Below are 15,983 nucleotides of genomic sequence, written 5' to 3' on the forward strand. Positions count from 1 at the left end.
AAGAGCAATTTCTAAGTTCTAGGGACTGCCCAGGAAAAGCCCCCCATATTCTCCTTTCATGGCCAGAGTTCCCACAGGGGAACATACATGAAATCAGAAGTTGTTTCTCTTAGGGACAGTCGTACCTACTTCGGAGCCAGTGTCCCACAAATCACCCCACTATTGCACTGGCACTGAGACAAAGGCATCAGTGCCAGGCTGCCAGCTGGGAGCACTGATTATGGGTGATGGAAGAGAAAGAATGCTTTTGTTCCTAACACACATGATGGGAACCCCAGAGAATGGATAGTTGTGCATAAAACAACTCCCTTGTTTTTCCCTAAATGCTTCCATCTCTTATGTCCCAACAGTAATTTTTAGTGCAGAGACAAAGAATGTGTTCATTTATATAGGAATGAAATGTGTAGAGATCTAGAATTGGCTTGTCGTAGGAAATTATCTGTACCAGTAGGATCTTTTCCCAAGAGCAAACTGTAGCTTATTTGCTTGAAATTAATAAGGGTTCATCAGTTATTCATTACACGTGTAATTAGCCTGGGTAAAAACAGATGCCATTTCAATGTCCTTGACATCGATTTTTCCCACTCCAAGTTATCACCCACATACTCTGGTCTCTGTTTTCCCTACTCAAATCTGATAAACCTCCAAGTTCCAGGTCGGAAAGTGGTTTTGTCCTTGTTGGGTTTGACTACAGACAGGCAATACTTGAGTGTTCCCATCCATAGAGGCATCTTTTAACTACAACTCTGGAATGCATTTGCACTCATCCTATGTTCTAAACCCCCTTCTTGGGTAGAACCAAGCTGGGTAACAGCATAGAAGAGGAAAGTAATGAGTCACAAGATGGGAGGCAAGCACATTATAATGGGAACTGCTCTGCTAATGGGAGTACCAGTCCTGAGCAAAATCCTCCGAACCCCTTCGATGAGGGGTTGTCTGTAGTATGAGGATGACAACACAGGAAGAGCTCCCGTGCTGGTCTTGAGAACTGAAATCTTACTTAGGGCTGTGAAAGTGGAACCTTAAAGAATGGCAGGCACAGAGAACAAATGGTTTTAGCTGTGCAGAACCTGGCCTGGACCTAGACAGGAGCCCTGAGGAATGGAACTCCCTTAGAGGAAGCTCAGGTTCATCAAGCCTAAGGGATCACCAGCTCCTGAGAACAGTGCACTTGAGCTAGCACACTTAAGGCCTGGGAGCTCAAAAGGACAAGGAAGATGATGGCAATGCCACTGTCTTGTTAGTACCCTCCCAACAGGGGAGCTGGAAGCAGTAATGAAACCCAGTAATCCCACCAGCCTCTGGTCTGCTTGGACCACTGGGGGCTGACAGAGCGAGCTCTAAGGTGAAGACCCGAGGTCCACAGGGTAGAAGTTTTGTTTTCCACCACAGCCAACACATAACAGGTGCTTTGTAAATGGTTCTCAAATAAAATGAACAAACACCATAAGTATGGCTAATGGCACTAGAGAGAGCAAGCTCAGGGAAGAGCTCTCCCTCAGTAGGCAGGGGAACTCATACTTCAGAAGATTCTTTTATTAAAACTGGGTGACATTGATAAGGGGACAGTACAAAAAAAATTTTGGTCCATGAAAAAACATAATTCAGTTAATAAAAAGTTATCTTCAACAGGGACACTGTGCAGGAGTGCTGAGCTTCCTTCTCATGGTTTCAGCTCCAAGAACAGAGGTTGTCCAGTGTCACTGGGCAGTTTTCAAGGGACAAGTGGAATAATAGCAGGAGGGGGAAGACAGGGAGAGAATTCTGCTGTCCCTAGTATGGAACAGACAGGGATACTGGGCTGGGGGGATGTGCTCGCAGGAGCCTGAGGAGGGGGTGGGGAAGCAGGGGCTTTGTCAGTTCTGTGGGTTTTGAGCCCATGATGAACGGAATTCCCCCTCTGTGCCCAGCTGTCTCCCACCCTGCTGTGTTGAGTCTGCGAGCCTGGGATATACTAACTCGGGGTGATATGACCTGGAAGAATCTGAGGCTCTCATGGAAAGATGAGAAACCATCTCAGTTCCAAGGGGCCAAGGTCACAAGGTCCTGCTGCTACCTGAGGGGTCTGAAGCTTTGAGGGCAGGGGCTGGGAAGTCACAATCCTATGAGGCAGGGAGAGGGAAGAGTCACAAACCCAACTCAGAGCTATTCTCCAGCCCTAGGCGCTTTCACTCCTCAGTGCCCTAGAAGTCACCAGTGGGTGTCAACTGGGCAGACAAGGGACAGGAAGACAGGGATGGCCCAGGGCTTTTACCCGTTTGATTTTAGGCCTGTTTCTCCACAAAGGGATGGGGGAGGCAGGGTGGAGTGAATGAATGAATCACACCTTCAAGCAACAGCAGGAAGGACAGCCTCTGCTAGCAATGACAGTACCCCAGGTTAGATCTCTGGGGCTCTAACAGGGAAAGGCAAGATTCCACACCCAAATACCCTGGGTTAGGACAGATAAGAGGAAATCCTAAAAAGAGCAGCTACAAGGAGTATGCTGTGAGGGAGTAACTGTTAAAGAACAAACTCCAATACTGATGTGGACCCCCTAAGAGGGAGCAAGAGAAGCACTGAGACAGCAGGCCAATCCAGAAGGCTGCAGACTGACCTGGGGCTCAGTGGAGCCCAAGAGCCAGGGTTCCTTTAGTGCTAGAGGGCAACAAGTGAAGGGAGAGTTTGCTCCAAACCTGTGGAGGAAAGGAAGGAAACTGGATTTTGTTATCAGGCGAGCCAAGATCAACTAGCTTATAGAGTGCCCCCAGGCCTGAGTCTTGGAGAAGGGGCTGAGGCTCCCAACTCCTGGGTCTCTGAAGGGCAGGATCAGTGTAGCTGGTCCCTTTGAAGACCACCTGGCCTTAGGCCCAATCCATTCAATGCATTGATTACCACTACAGGTTCTCTCTCTAATACTATCTAGAGGTCCTATGTAGACCAGGGGAGGGTAGAGGCACATGGGAACTTTGTGGGGCAAAGGGAAGCTGGGGGTGGGAAGGGATGGGGTGAGATAAGAGGGTAGTAGGTGTCTTGTAAGACAGAAATGTGAGACCCTCTTCGTTCTGGTGTTGTCCTTGAACCAACAGCATTCCCTGGAAGGCCCCAAGCAAGACCAAGGCAGGTGCTATGAGGCAGGCAGCACAGGGCCCAAATAAAGAATCGGTGCAGCCAAATCAGGCTGTAGGAGAGGCCCTATGTATTTCGGATTCCCAGGGCTTGCTCTAATTCTTGTCGTCTCTGCTGCACCTAAAGAGAAAATAGTGGAAGGAGTGGAAAATGAGACAAACCAGGAGTTGGTAGCTAATCCCACTGACGCCATCAGGGGTGCAGACCCCTTGTACAGCCCAGGCACCTACCTTGGAGTAGAAGTATCGGCACACAGCCTCCTGAGCCCAAGGCTGGAAGTAGAACTCAGCTCGGCGCTCTTCCTCTGGGTTACCCACCACATCGGTCATGGTCTGAGGGAGATGGCAGAACAAACTTGTTTCCTTCCTTCACACCCGTTATGGATTGACTTGTGTCCCCCCAAAACATGTCATAACCCTAACCCCCAGGACCTATGAATGTGACTTTATTTGAAAATAGGGTCTCTGCAGATGATCAAGTTAAGATGAGGTCATTAGGGTGGGCCTAATCCAATATGACTGGTATCCTTATAAAAAGGGGAAATTGGGACTTCCGGCAAGATGGAGGAATAGGTGGACACACCGTACCTCCTTGTACAACCAAGATTAGAAAACCAATAATTTACAACAATAATTTACTATCAGAATAACACCCAGATCCGGCAGAGGATTTATCTGAATGGAAGTCGGGCAGCCAAGAAGCTAAAGTAGACATGTTCATCCGGACTGGTAGGAGAAGACCAGCCGGGCGGGCGCGGGGCTGGCTCGGGTCGGCGGCGCGAAGGTCGGGGGAAGGTTTGGTGCGAAATCGGCGTAAAAGCCATCCGGGGGCACAAGAAGGCAGCGGTGATCCCTGAGTACCCAAGCTGCGGCTGGCAGACCCAGAGGGGTAGCAATTGTGGACCAGGGCAGAACTCGCGGCCCAGAAGCCCAGACAAGGGTCTGAGTCCAGGGGAACGGAACTACCGCCATTGTTTTCTCACGCCCCGCTCACGCCCCGCCCCCACATATAACATCACAATCTAGCGACTCGGGTGCCCAGCCCTGGTGAGCACCTAAGGCTCCGCCCCCCCACCGTAACAAGAGCAACCAGACGGGGGGGGGGGGGGGGGGGGGGGGAGACAGGGGGGGAAAAAAAATGTTTTCAACAGAGCAGATCAGTCCCCCAGGACTCATCCTTTTGAGCGACCAAGAATTAGCCAATCTATCAGATGCGCAGTTCAAAACACTGGTGATCAGAAAGCTCACGGAACTGGTGGATTTTGGACGAAATTTAGATGAAAGAATGCAGATTACCATAAAACAGATGCAGGAAGACATGCGGAGGAGAGCCAATAGTGAAAGGAAGGAATATGAGTCTCAAAACAATACAGTGGACCAGAAGGAAGATAGAATCAACCAAGCAGGAAAGCATGATGAAATAAGAATTCAAAAAATTGAGGAAAAGATTAAGAGCATCCAAGACACCTTTAAATGTGCCAATATCCGAATTATAGGGGTACCAGAATCGGAAGGGGAAAAGCAACAGATTGAGCACGTATTTGAACAAATAATAAAGGAGAACTTCCCCAATCTGGCAAAGGGAACAGTCTTCCAAGAAATCCAAGAAGCTCAGAGAGCCCCAAAGAAGTTGGATCCAAGAAGAAACACACCAAGGCACATCATAATTACATTAGCCAAGGTAAAAACGAAGGAGAGAATCCTAGAAGCAGCAAGACGTAAGGGGACGGTAACCTACAAAGGAGTTCCCATCAGACTGTCAGCTGATTTCTCCAAAGAGACCTTACAGGCAAGAAGGGGCTGGAAAGAAATATTCCAAGTCATGAAAGACAAGGACCTACATCCCAGATTGCTCTATCCAGCAAAGCTCTCATTTAGAATGGAAGGGCAGATAAAGTGCTTCTCAGATAAGGTCAAGTTAAAGGAGTTCATCATCACCAAGCCCTTACTTTATGAAATGCTAAAGGGACTTTTCTAAGAAAAGAAGATAAAGAAAAGAGATGTATAGGAAAAGGACAGCAAACTCACAATTATTAACAACCACACCTAAAGCAAAACCAAAAGAAACTAAGCAAACAACTAGAATAGGAACAGAACCACAGAAATGGAGGGCACATGGGGGGCTAGCAGTAGGGGTGGGAGGAGGAGAGAGGGGGAAAAGGTATAGAGAATAAGTAGCATAGAATGTAGGTTGAAAATAGATAGGGGGAGGGCAAGAATAGTACGGGAAAAGTAGAAGCTAAAGAACTCATAAGTATGACACATGGACATGGACTAAAGGGGGGGAACGTAGGTGGGAGAGGGGGCACAGGGTGGAGGGGAGTGAAGGGGGAAATGGGACAACTGTAATAGCATAATCAATAAAATATATTAAAAAAAAAAGGGGGGGAAATTGGGACACAGAGATAGACATTCATGGAGGGAAGACAAAGTGAAGACAAACGGAGAACACCATCTACAAACCAAGGAATGTCTCAGGCTACCATGACTTAGGAAAGAGGCCAGGAACAGACCCTCCCTCACAGCCCTCCCAAGGAACCAACCCCTGTGGACACCACCCTAATTTTAAACTTCTAGTCTCCAGAACTGTGAAACAATAAATTTCTGTTGTTTATACTACCTAGTTTACGGTACTTTACTATGGCAGTCCTGGCGAACTACTAATTAATATAACACCCCAAGTCACTCCCTGCTATTAACAAGTCACTGCCGGGTTCAGGGATCCTTTCTGGCTCTCTTGGTCCCTTGCTCCTCTGCTCAGCCTCTAAAAGTGTAGTCACAGTCACTACAGGATAGGCAAGAACTACAGTCACATTTCATGCATTCTGTGCTCATTCCTACTTTATTGCCTGAGCCTCTGGTGCTCCCCTCTCTGGGAAAAACCTCAAATCCCAAATTCTCCAAGAAGCCTGCCCCAGCTATCTGAGTCTCATCGATCTCTCTTCTCCTATGAATTACCTTATTGATAATGGTGAGTTCCAATGTCTGATATGGTTTACTACATTTTAAATCACATTAGCTTAGAATGCACGCTGCTTTGAAGCAGAGATCACGTTCTCCACTCTGTATCCCCTACAATATGTTGCACGGTGACAGCAAAGTAAGTGCTAGATAAACACTGGATGGTTCTACCTCCATTCCCCTATGTAATTGTAAAATGGACCCTGGGATGTGCTAAAGATAATCTGGTCCCTCACTTACCCCTCTGGCTCTTCTACCAGATACCATAGAAGTAAAGCAAATGTATGCCTCTCTGAACTAAGTTCCTTTGCCCCTTTCCCAGGTATTTTTACCTTGAGGTCCCGGCACTGGGACTGAAGCCAGTCATTAATGAAACCCTGAGGGTCTCTGGCAAAGCTCAGCATGAACTCCCGCTGTGTTTTCAGTTGATTGATAGTTTCTATTGTCTCGTGGATCTGAAAGGAAGAAGGAATCTCGTAACATTTTCAAACTGGGGAACTGCAAAGTTAAATGGAAGGCAGTGTTGACATCTCTCTGTGCCTCTCACAACCTATGTGCAGAGTACAGCCCAGAAATGGTAATACTGCTGGATCACCCCATGCTCCAGCACTGGGCTTTCTTTCAGGAGGTAACTTGCACTGTGCCTCTGTATATGCAACATGATGGAAGTTTTCATTTTAGTCTCTAGTGTCCATTCTGGGTAAGGCTACATTGTGAACATTTAATCCATAGCACAAATGAGTCTGAAACAAGTAGTACAGGCTGTCTGTCTCAAAGGCTGTGGTCCATAGATTTTTTTCCCTCTACCCTCTTCTCACTCTCCATACTCCTCCTGGCAATTTCATCTACTTGTGTGTCTTCCATCACCACTGACAGGGTAGAATCCCCAAACTGCAAACCAGAGTCCATTTCCTAAACTCCAACCAATTCAACTACATGCCATCTCCATATACCTTTTAAACTCTAAAATTAAATTCACTGTCTTTCCCCCAATACTTGCTCCTACTCCAGTTCCCATTCTGAGTGAATATTAATGCTCACTCAAACTAGAAACCTGGGAGTCAACCTAACACCTCTTCCTCCCTCACACCTCACCCCACCATCCCCATCTGAAAAGAGCCCAGATCCCTTCAATTCCACCTTGATGTGTCTCAAATCCATCTACTCATTTCCATCCTCACTGTCAGCCCTCTAAGTTTAGGCCCCCTCACACATCTCATATGTGTTACTGCACCGCCCTCCTAACTGAGCTTCCTGCCTGCAGATCTGCCTCTCTTAAAATCTGCTCTCCATCTTCCTGCTGATGACCCTTCAAAATGCAAACAGCATCAGCCCCTCCACTCTTTTTTTTTAAGTTTATATAAACAGCTATTTTATTTCTTTTTTCATGAAGCATTTTTAATGTATTTTTTAAAGATTTTATTTATTTTTAGAGAGGGAAGGGAGGAAGAGAGAGAGAGAAACCAATGTGCGGTTGCTGGGGGCCGTGGCCTGCAACCCAGGCATGTGCCCTGACTGGGAATCGAACCTGCGATGCTTTGGTTCACAGCCCGCACTCAATCCACTGAGCTACGCCAGCCAGGGTGCACTTTTAATGTATTTTATTATGCTATTACAGTTGTCCCATTCCCCCCCTTCATTCCCCTCCACCTTGCACACCTTCTCCCACCCACATTCCCCACCTTAGTTCATGTCCATGTGTCATAACTTCTTTAGCTTCTACATTTCCCATACTATTCTTACCCTCCCCTTGTCTATTTCCTACCTACCATCTGTGCTACTTATTCTCTGTACCTTTTCCCCCTCTTTCCTCTTCCCACTACCCTGTTGCTAACTCTCCATGTGATCTCCATTCAGCCCCTCCAATCTTGAAGACAAAGTAGTAATAGGTGTTCTCTGCACCAAAACTTCATCATTAAGCTCTGCTTTCCTATCCAGTTTCCTTTCCCCAAACGTCCCATCCCAGGCACCCTGGGATGTGCACACATAACTTGTATTCCTTGAACTTGGATTCCTTTGGATCCTTGGACCTTTACACACCCTGTTCCCTCTTTCTGGAATGTTCTCTGCCTGCCACACCCCTAAGCACCACTCTCCTTTCTTACCCTTTGTTAACTCCCACTCTGTCCAAGATTTAGTTGGGGCATCATCCAGGAAAGCCTCCCTGTTCTCTTCTCTTTAGCTTTACTTGTAGGAACTATTTCTAACAATGTTAAAAATAGTAAGATAATAAGAATAGTAGCAGCAGTTACCATTTGTTTTTATGTGCCAGACACAATGTCATGCCTCTACAATATGATGTCTCTTTTAACCCTCAGAGCAAGCTTACATAGCCATTATTTCATAGATCAAAAGCTGAGGCTCAAAGTTATTAAAAGGTATAGTCAGAATCAGAACTCATGTCTGTCTGGCTCCAACCAGCACCAAGTACAGTGGCTGGCACACACTGGGTGGGAATATATTTTTAATGAATATCAATAATCAAAAGGCAGCCTGGAAGCTGTGACAGAGGGCTGGTAGCACTCAAACTACCCAGGGCAGAGGAGCCTACCTTGTTGTCTAGAGTAGCAATCTCCTGCTGGCTGGCAGTAGACAGCAGAAAAGAATTCATTTGGGTCTTCAAAGTATCATCCACTTCCACATCAATGTCATAACAAGCTGTCTTTTTCTGATCATTCGGGTCAACACTAGGGAAGAAATCAAAGGGGCTTGGTAAAGTGCTTCTCCCCTAAGACCTAATTAATTACACAGGGTCAAAAAGGTGGCTCAAGATTGAAGGGAAAGCAGTTGATTGCAAAACTGCTTTTGGCCAACAGAATTGTTCTGTACCTTTCTTGTGGTAGTTCCTACAGTGCTTATACATTTGCCAAAAGTCATAAAACTATACTTTAAATGGGTGCAATTTATTGTATATAAACCTCAATAAAGATGAATTTTTTTAAAAAGTCAATGATAAGAAAAATTCAGGACGGTTGGATGGGTGGGCTGGATTGGGAGTAAAAGGGAGAAAACTGTACTTGAACAATGATTAAAATTAAAAAAAAATTAAAAACAGAAAAATTCAAGTGGTACAAAAGATATCCAGTGAAAAGCTAGTTTCTCCCGCCTCAAAGAAAACCACTACTACAGTATCTTGTGCACCTTTCTCCCTGTTCATCTAAAATTGACCCTGAATATAAGTGCAAATAAAATGCACAGCACACAAAATAAAAAGTGCCCTAACTTTAAGTACAGGAATATAGGACAGACCAACGTCACCTATTAATCCCATGTACAGATTATAGGAGTTACTGCTGGCTGACTGATGTTTCACTGTGTAAAGAAAGGAAGGCCTTTATTGCAATTAACATAGACTAAGGGACAGAAGGCAAAGAGACTATATCCAACCACAGAGACATGATGCTTTGAGGAGGAAGTGCCTTCCTTCATGCTATGTCTGCCTAGAGATGCCTTGCTCATCTATGTTTTGAACAAAAAAGTAGATGGAGGTAATGCTATTAGAATCTCAGACGGGAACATCCTACCATCCAGAGAAAAGATGGTAGCCCATCAGTGATGAGCTGGTAAATGTCTAACAATTCATTCTCCAGAAGATGAGGGGGGGAAAGCCTGATTTGTAACATTTGCCAATTTCTGTGGTTTAAACATTCCCAACATAGTTGATTTCAAGCTGTCAACATTACATCACTGATGAAGGAGTGGGGAAGAAGTGCAGTTCTATGCTGTTATATAGTGTTTTCACCATACAGACACAGAAGGCATAAGTAACAGCTGAAAACATAAACTGCCGTAAAACATTAGAAAATGATGAACTTTTGACTATATATTACTCTCATTTCTAACATAATGTATTTAATTGTAAGTTTATATAATTTCATTTTAAATAACAGCTATGTTTAACAACCTGCTTGCAAAATTATTGAACACTTGATAGTTGCCCTGTGCAAGTTGGGACAAGCCAGCTCCAGTATGACACTACCACCCATACACACACTGACCTGATGACATGATTAATGATGATGGGCTCTGGTGGCATAAGCAAGGCATGGAGCCGTTGGGGGATCTCTGAAAACTTCATACGTTGAGACTCAAAGATCTGTGGAAAAGAGGGGAAACAGATAAAAAGCTGGCATTTGAGGTACATGTGCTCCAGTAGACTCTAGTAAGAAAATGGGTCCTTTTCTTACCTGCTGGAGGTACTTGTCACAGATGACAAACTCCCGCTCATGAGGGTCCTGGAGCTTATGTGTCTTAATATATTGCCACAGTGCCTGGATGATCACTGGACGGGTCTGGGTGTGGATGCCCAGGAGTCGAGCCAGGCGAGGGTCTAATTTAAATTGAGGAGGCTGCAGAGAACCAGAGAATATAGAAATGAAGCTAGCGAACTGGCTCTATATGCATTTTGGGGTGCTTAACATGACATGACCATACATTCAAATCATTCAAAAAGCAGTAACACAGTGCCTTCTCTGGGACAGAAAAACACTAGGAGAAACTCAGAAATGACTAAGGCCCTAACCCTGTATTTAGGGAACTTAAAGTCTGGTGGCAATTATCTGCAACTATACTTAAACCTTTAAATGTCAGACTGCTAATGGGATATGGCTGTGAAAGCCGGACCCCCTCACATCACCACAGAATACCTGGTAATCCAGCATCAGTAGGACAGTACACCGTACATTCACATCTCCCGGCCGCTTCACCTGGAAGCCATCCGTCTCCTGGGTAGTGGCGGTCCTGTGCCACTACAGAGAGGAAGATGTCAGGGGGTGCTCTCCCAGAGGAAGAGCTGGGGTGGGAGGGAAGAGCTTCTGTAATGACTGAATATTCAACTTGATTATTGAGGCTATTGGAAAAGAGCAATAGCATGAGAGGTTTTTTTTTTTTAATTGCATATGGTTTGGGGATATTGTCTGTTTAAGTAGATTAAATTTTTAATTCTGAATGTTCAGGGACACATTTAAATTAGCCTGAATTTCCAGTGATAATTTGATTCTCATAATGAATAATATACATGTGCACAGTAAAATAACATAGCTATCATTGATTGAATACTTACTACGTTGAGAGTATTCTAAGACATTTACTTGGATTATCTCACTAATTCTTACAACATCCATACCAGATAGGCACAATTAAACCTATTTTACAGATGAGAAAACTAATGCTTAGAAGGATGAAGTAACTTGCCTAAGGTCAACAGCCAATAAGTAGTGGAGTTACTACTTGAGCTCTGTTGTGTCTGACTCTACAGTCCACATTTTTAGCCACCATGCTTTACTACTATAAGGTTAAGTTAAGTATATTTATAAATTTCTATTGATTTTATGACTTATTAGATGGTAAAGACCTTCCCATATCTCTTAGTAGTTGAGGATAAGGGACTGCAGCTACACTGGCAAAAAAAGGAGCAGGTTAGCTTCACTTGGAATGCTGGGCTATCTCATTCTGGTTCTGACAGTACCGCAAAGAACACTGCTGCTAACATGGTTTTCAGAACACTGCATAATCCGACATTAGAATAACGGATTCTTGATGATTTGGAAGGTGACTCTAAACAGAACAGGGATCAAAAGGAAGTCCCAGATCTATAACGCTAACCTTGGCAAGGACTAAAACCCTATCAGTTAGTTCCCTTAATTATAGAATCTGCTACCAGGAAAAAGTGTGAATGGTGTATGAATAACTAGGTCTCACCATTCTTTATAAGCAAGATGCAGAGATGGCCTGGCATGTATAAGAGGCCTCAGCAACCAGGATAACATTAAAAAGGTGGGTCAAGCCCTGACTGGTGTGGCTTAGTTGGTTGGGCATCACACCACAAAGTAAAAGGTTGCTGGTTCAATTCCTAGTCAGGGCACATGCCTAGGTTGCTCATTTGCTCTCTGGCTGGGGTGTGTACAAGAGGCAACTGGTTGATGCTTCTCTCACACATATCTCTCTCTCTCTCTCTCTCTCTCTCTCTCTCTCTCTCTCCCCCCCCCCCCCCCCCCCCCCAAAAAATAAATAAATAAATATTTTCCTTAAAAAAAAAAAAAAAAAAAAAGTTGGGACAAGTCAGACTCCAAGAACTCATGGGTCCAAACAGTACCAGAACTAAACAGCTAGTGCCACCTGGAGGTCAATGTGCAAACTACAATGGTGGTACTGTACACCTGGGGTAAGCCTCTATTTATACCTCCCCCATTTCACTAGACATTCAAGTTTGGCTCCTAAGTCTGTCATCCTTCAGTCATAGAATCAAAGTCTAGAGGGCGAAACTACTCACTTCTACCAGATGGTTGTCTGGCCCATACAGGTCTTTGTCCAGTTCAATCACCAAGGATTTAAAAAAGGAAGAAAATTTCCTCTTTTGTTTGGTGGCATCATATTTAGACAAGGCTGACTAGAGGAGAGAATAAAAAATAAGGTCATGTTAAAAAAAGCCAAGAAGAAATTTCTCAAGACAAAGTTCCATAAAAAAGGAACCCTCAACAACAACGGGAAAAAAACCTCAAAAATGTCTGAGTCCCTCTTAGGCAATGGCAAAGTAGTTTAAACAAGTCACAGTAGGAACAGAACCCTGAAGAAGCAGACTATAACATGTATAGGGTCACTGCCTTACCTACCTCATTTCCCTAAGGGAAATGAAGCAAGGTAGGCCAAACCACTGCACATAACAAAGTAAGTCTAAACAGAGAAAAGTCTGACTCTAGAGCGGAAATGAATCATAAGCAATAAACAGCCAGAACAAAAACAGCTTTATTTGGATAGAATGAAACCACCAGCACATAGACTGGACCTATATAGAGGAGGCTGTGATACCGGGTCCTGGTTTTCCTGCAGAAACACATTCACATTAGCTTGCCTATGAACAGCTAAAAATAGACAGCCAGAGAATGCAAGCGAAAAAGGAGCTTCCCCAAGGAGCTTCTGGGGTCAGAAATCTGAGGGCTATCACCTGTCAGCTGATGCTCCCCATGAAGCAACCAAAGGCCTGTCAGATAAATCCATTCCACTTATACTGTGAGATGTCTCCAATGAGAGTTGGAAAGATGGAGATGCCACAATGGGAATAAAGGACCTCAAGAACTCAGAGGGGAAAGCATGGCCTCAAATGCTAACTGTAAACTCACTTGAAAACACACATACACACACCCGACAGAATAATCTGCACATACTGCTATATTCAGTGGCCAGCAGCATCAGGAGGAAGGTAAATAACAAATGTAATCCCAGGACAATAAGGTTCACGATATGATACCACAGTAGGGGCCAAGCTGTGGGAGTCAACACAAAGAGCCATTGTGTTTCAGCACAGGGAACACAGTGACCCTTTCCCTGCTGTTCCCAACAGGAGCTGTGAACACTAGTCAGGCTTCCTGCCAAGCAGACAACACTGCTTGTTCCCAGCAGCTCCCACCCTAGACACGGACCATGGTTGACCTTGAACTCACATCCTCGAGGAGCCGTCCTTCTACCCGAAGCTCCCAGGAAGCCACCGTCCCTTCCCCATCCTCGGCATCTGACTTAGCCGGATTGAAAGTGTTAGAAATGAAAATTCGCAGCTTCCGTTTTTGCTGAGAAAGGCAGAAACAGGATTAATGATGGGGCTTCAGTGGTTTGATGTTAAAGATAGAATCTCCCCAAGTCCCAAAATTATTCCTAGCAGACTGTCTACCCAGTCACTAGTGTGGGTAGATGGAGATTCCATCTAGAAATACAGGCCACTGGCCTGAGTGCAAGTGTATAGACTGAGATGCCAGGTGAACCAAGTCATGCAAGGTGCCAGAACAGTATCAAAAAGATGGGCAGGGTAGCCCTGACTAGTGTGGCCCAGTGGATGGGATGTCATTCTGCAAACAAGGTCACCAGTTTGTGTTGTGGGCCAGGTACCCAGTTGGGGGGGTGTGAGAGGCAACCAATCAATGCTGCTCTCTCACAACAACGTTTCTCTCCCTCTTTCTCCCTCCCTTCCCCTCTCTAAAAATAAATATATAAAATCTTTACAAATAAAACATGGGCAGAGTATATTTCTGGTATAAGATATCAAAAGCCCCTCCCCTTTTGCTGTTCTGTTTTTATGCTTCTAATGTAATTCTCAGTTCGTAGGCGAAAGGGAAAGATGTAATTTAAATGCCAAGGAGGACTGTGCTGCCTCTTTGATTTCTCATGCTAAGCCCGTTGAAGGTTCCCAAGTACTCTCTCTTGGCTCTCTGCCTAGAGTACTCCTGTGTTACCTTGATGGGACGTTTCAAGGCCTCCTGTATATCTAGCCGTTTCCTCATGATAGTCTGGTCCAGTTTCCTTTCAAAGGCCAAGAGATCCATGTAGGCCTGGGATTCTGGTACCAGTTCACGAATCTTAGGAACAGAAAGATGTGGGAATATAGAGCTGACCATCTCTATTCTCAAACTCACCATCCCCTCAAGAAGACCTACAGACTGGACTTACCCTTTGAGGTAGAATTTTGTCAGCCATCTTCTTTTTCTTTGCACTGTTCAAAATAAATACTGTTATCAGGTTGGGATAGAACTAGGCAGAACATGAAGACAAGCTGTCAGCACCTCCATTTATAGTAAAGTGAAGGGACTGCAAACCTCTCAAATCAAAGACATTGCTTCTATCCCCCAACCAACATGAGGCATTCTCAAAACCATCTGCTGAGACAGCACCACCACTTCTTGGTTCAGATACTCCCACCACCTGAGTTCTTACAAGCTCCCTCCCTCCCTCCTCCCCACAGTCATCTTACTTGTGGTTTCGATTTTGGACCGCCTGCTGCTGGACCTGCTGGATCTGCTGAGGCGCGGGTCTCTTGCGGGACTGGTCCATCCCTGACTGAGCCAGGCCAGGTCGGACTGAAGGGTTCCCCCCATAGCCAGGGGGTCCCATGGAAGGTCCCTGAGGTGTCATTCGGCTGCCTGGCAGCATACCTGGTCTCTACAAAGGGGAGAGAACCCAGAGATGTCATGGCTCCCCCTACTAACTTCACCAAGAAAGGAAAAGTGGGGGATTCTTGAGTTCTTTGAATGAAACAAGACTGGGGGGGGGGGGGCGGTGGAGCACAATGGGAGGAGAGCCTTCTGCCTCTTTGAAATATAGGTAACTGGAGTTTCCTCTGTTCCAGTCGTGATTCCATGAGAGAATAGAGCCCAAAAAACTAAGAATCGGATTATATTAAAATTCTCCCTAGTTTATTTTGTACCTGACACATTGAACATCTCCTCTAGTTCCACATTTACTCAGACAGTACTGTCCCCTACTATCTTCTTGGAAGCTGACCTCAATTTGCCAGCTACCTTCTGGTTCCTCTGGGCGCTGGAGCTGCCCAAGCCCTTTTGCACTCCAGTGCTCATCTGCCCACCGTTGGCCCACTTCATCCACCCTGGTTCTATACCCTGACTCCCCAAGGAAACAATGCTCCTTGGAGCAGGTGGAGATGCTAAATGCCTCCAGTCTCTTCCTCCACACTGCCTCCCCCACTCCCACTTAGAGCCCGAATCCCTCCCGGAGGAGCCCCTCCTACTTCTCCCCATCGCTGTCACTCCCAGGACCCCGCTCAGCCCCGCCCCCAGACCCGCGCGCCCCTCCTCCTGCCCCACTCACCGGATAGGCCGCTCCGGGCATCGGGGAGCGGTACAACCCTTGACCCGGTGCCGGACCCATTCTCACGGGAGGCCCCGGAGTCCCGCCCGGGCCCAGGGCAGCCGCCGCGCCCGCCCCTCCTGAGGCTCCGGCGCCGCCGCTCGGAGCCACAGACTGGAAACCCGCCCGGGCCGCCATCTTCCCCGGAGCCGCTGCAGCAGCCGCACAAAGAACCGGAACCGGAACTCCCCCCGCCCCCCACGCGCCCCCCACGCGCCCCCCGCAAGCCCGTCTGTCCGCCCGGCCGGCCGGCCGGCACGGGAGGCTCAGGGCAGCGAGACTGTG

At 46.1% G+C, this 15,983-nt stretch overlaps 1 protein-coding gene across 2 annotated transcripts; it reads right to left on the bottom strand.

Moving 5' to 3' along the window:
• Positions 1 to 1,521: 1,521 nt before the first annotated feature.
• SMARCD1 (SWI/SNF related, matrix associated, actin dependent regulator of chromatin, subfamily d, member 1) lies at positions 1,522 to 15,983 on the bottom strand. Of its 2 annotated transcripts, XM_028531689.2 has the most exons (13): positions 15,660 to 15,983; positions 14,806 to 14,993; positions 14,505 to 14,547; positions 14,291 to 14,413; positions 13,508 to 13,630; positions 12,340 to 12,456; positions 10,715 to 10,816; positions 10,256 to 10,417; positions 10,067 to 10,164; positions 8,620 to 8,755; positions 6,401 to 6,523; positions 3,339 to 3,440; positions 1,522 to 3,228 (listed from the first exon to the last, which is right to left on the bottom strand). In XM_028531689.2, the coding sequence occupies exons 1-13, from the start codon at positions 15,834 to 15,836 to the stop codon at positions 3,175 to 3,177; spliced, it is 1,548 nt and encodes a 515-aa protein (XP_028387490.1). In that variant the 5' UTR covers positions 15,837 to 15,983; the 3' UTR covers positions 1,522 to 3,174. The 2 variants fall into 2 exon arrangements, with proteins under 2 accessions (XP_028387490.1, XP_035874944.1); XM_036019051.1 differs by lacking the exon at positions 10,715 to 10,816.

The sequence above is a fragment of the Phyllostomus discolor genome, chromosome 2 (genome assembly GCF_004126475.2).
Source record: "Phyllostomus discolor isolate MPI-MPIP mPhyDis1 chromosome 2, mPhyDis1.pri.v3, whole genome shotgun sequence".
Lineage (NCBI taxonomy): Eukaryota > Metazoa > Chordata > Mammalia > Chiroptera > Phyllostomidae > Phyllostomus > Phyllostomus discolor.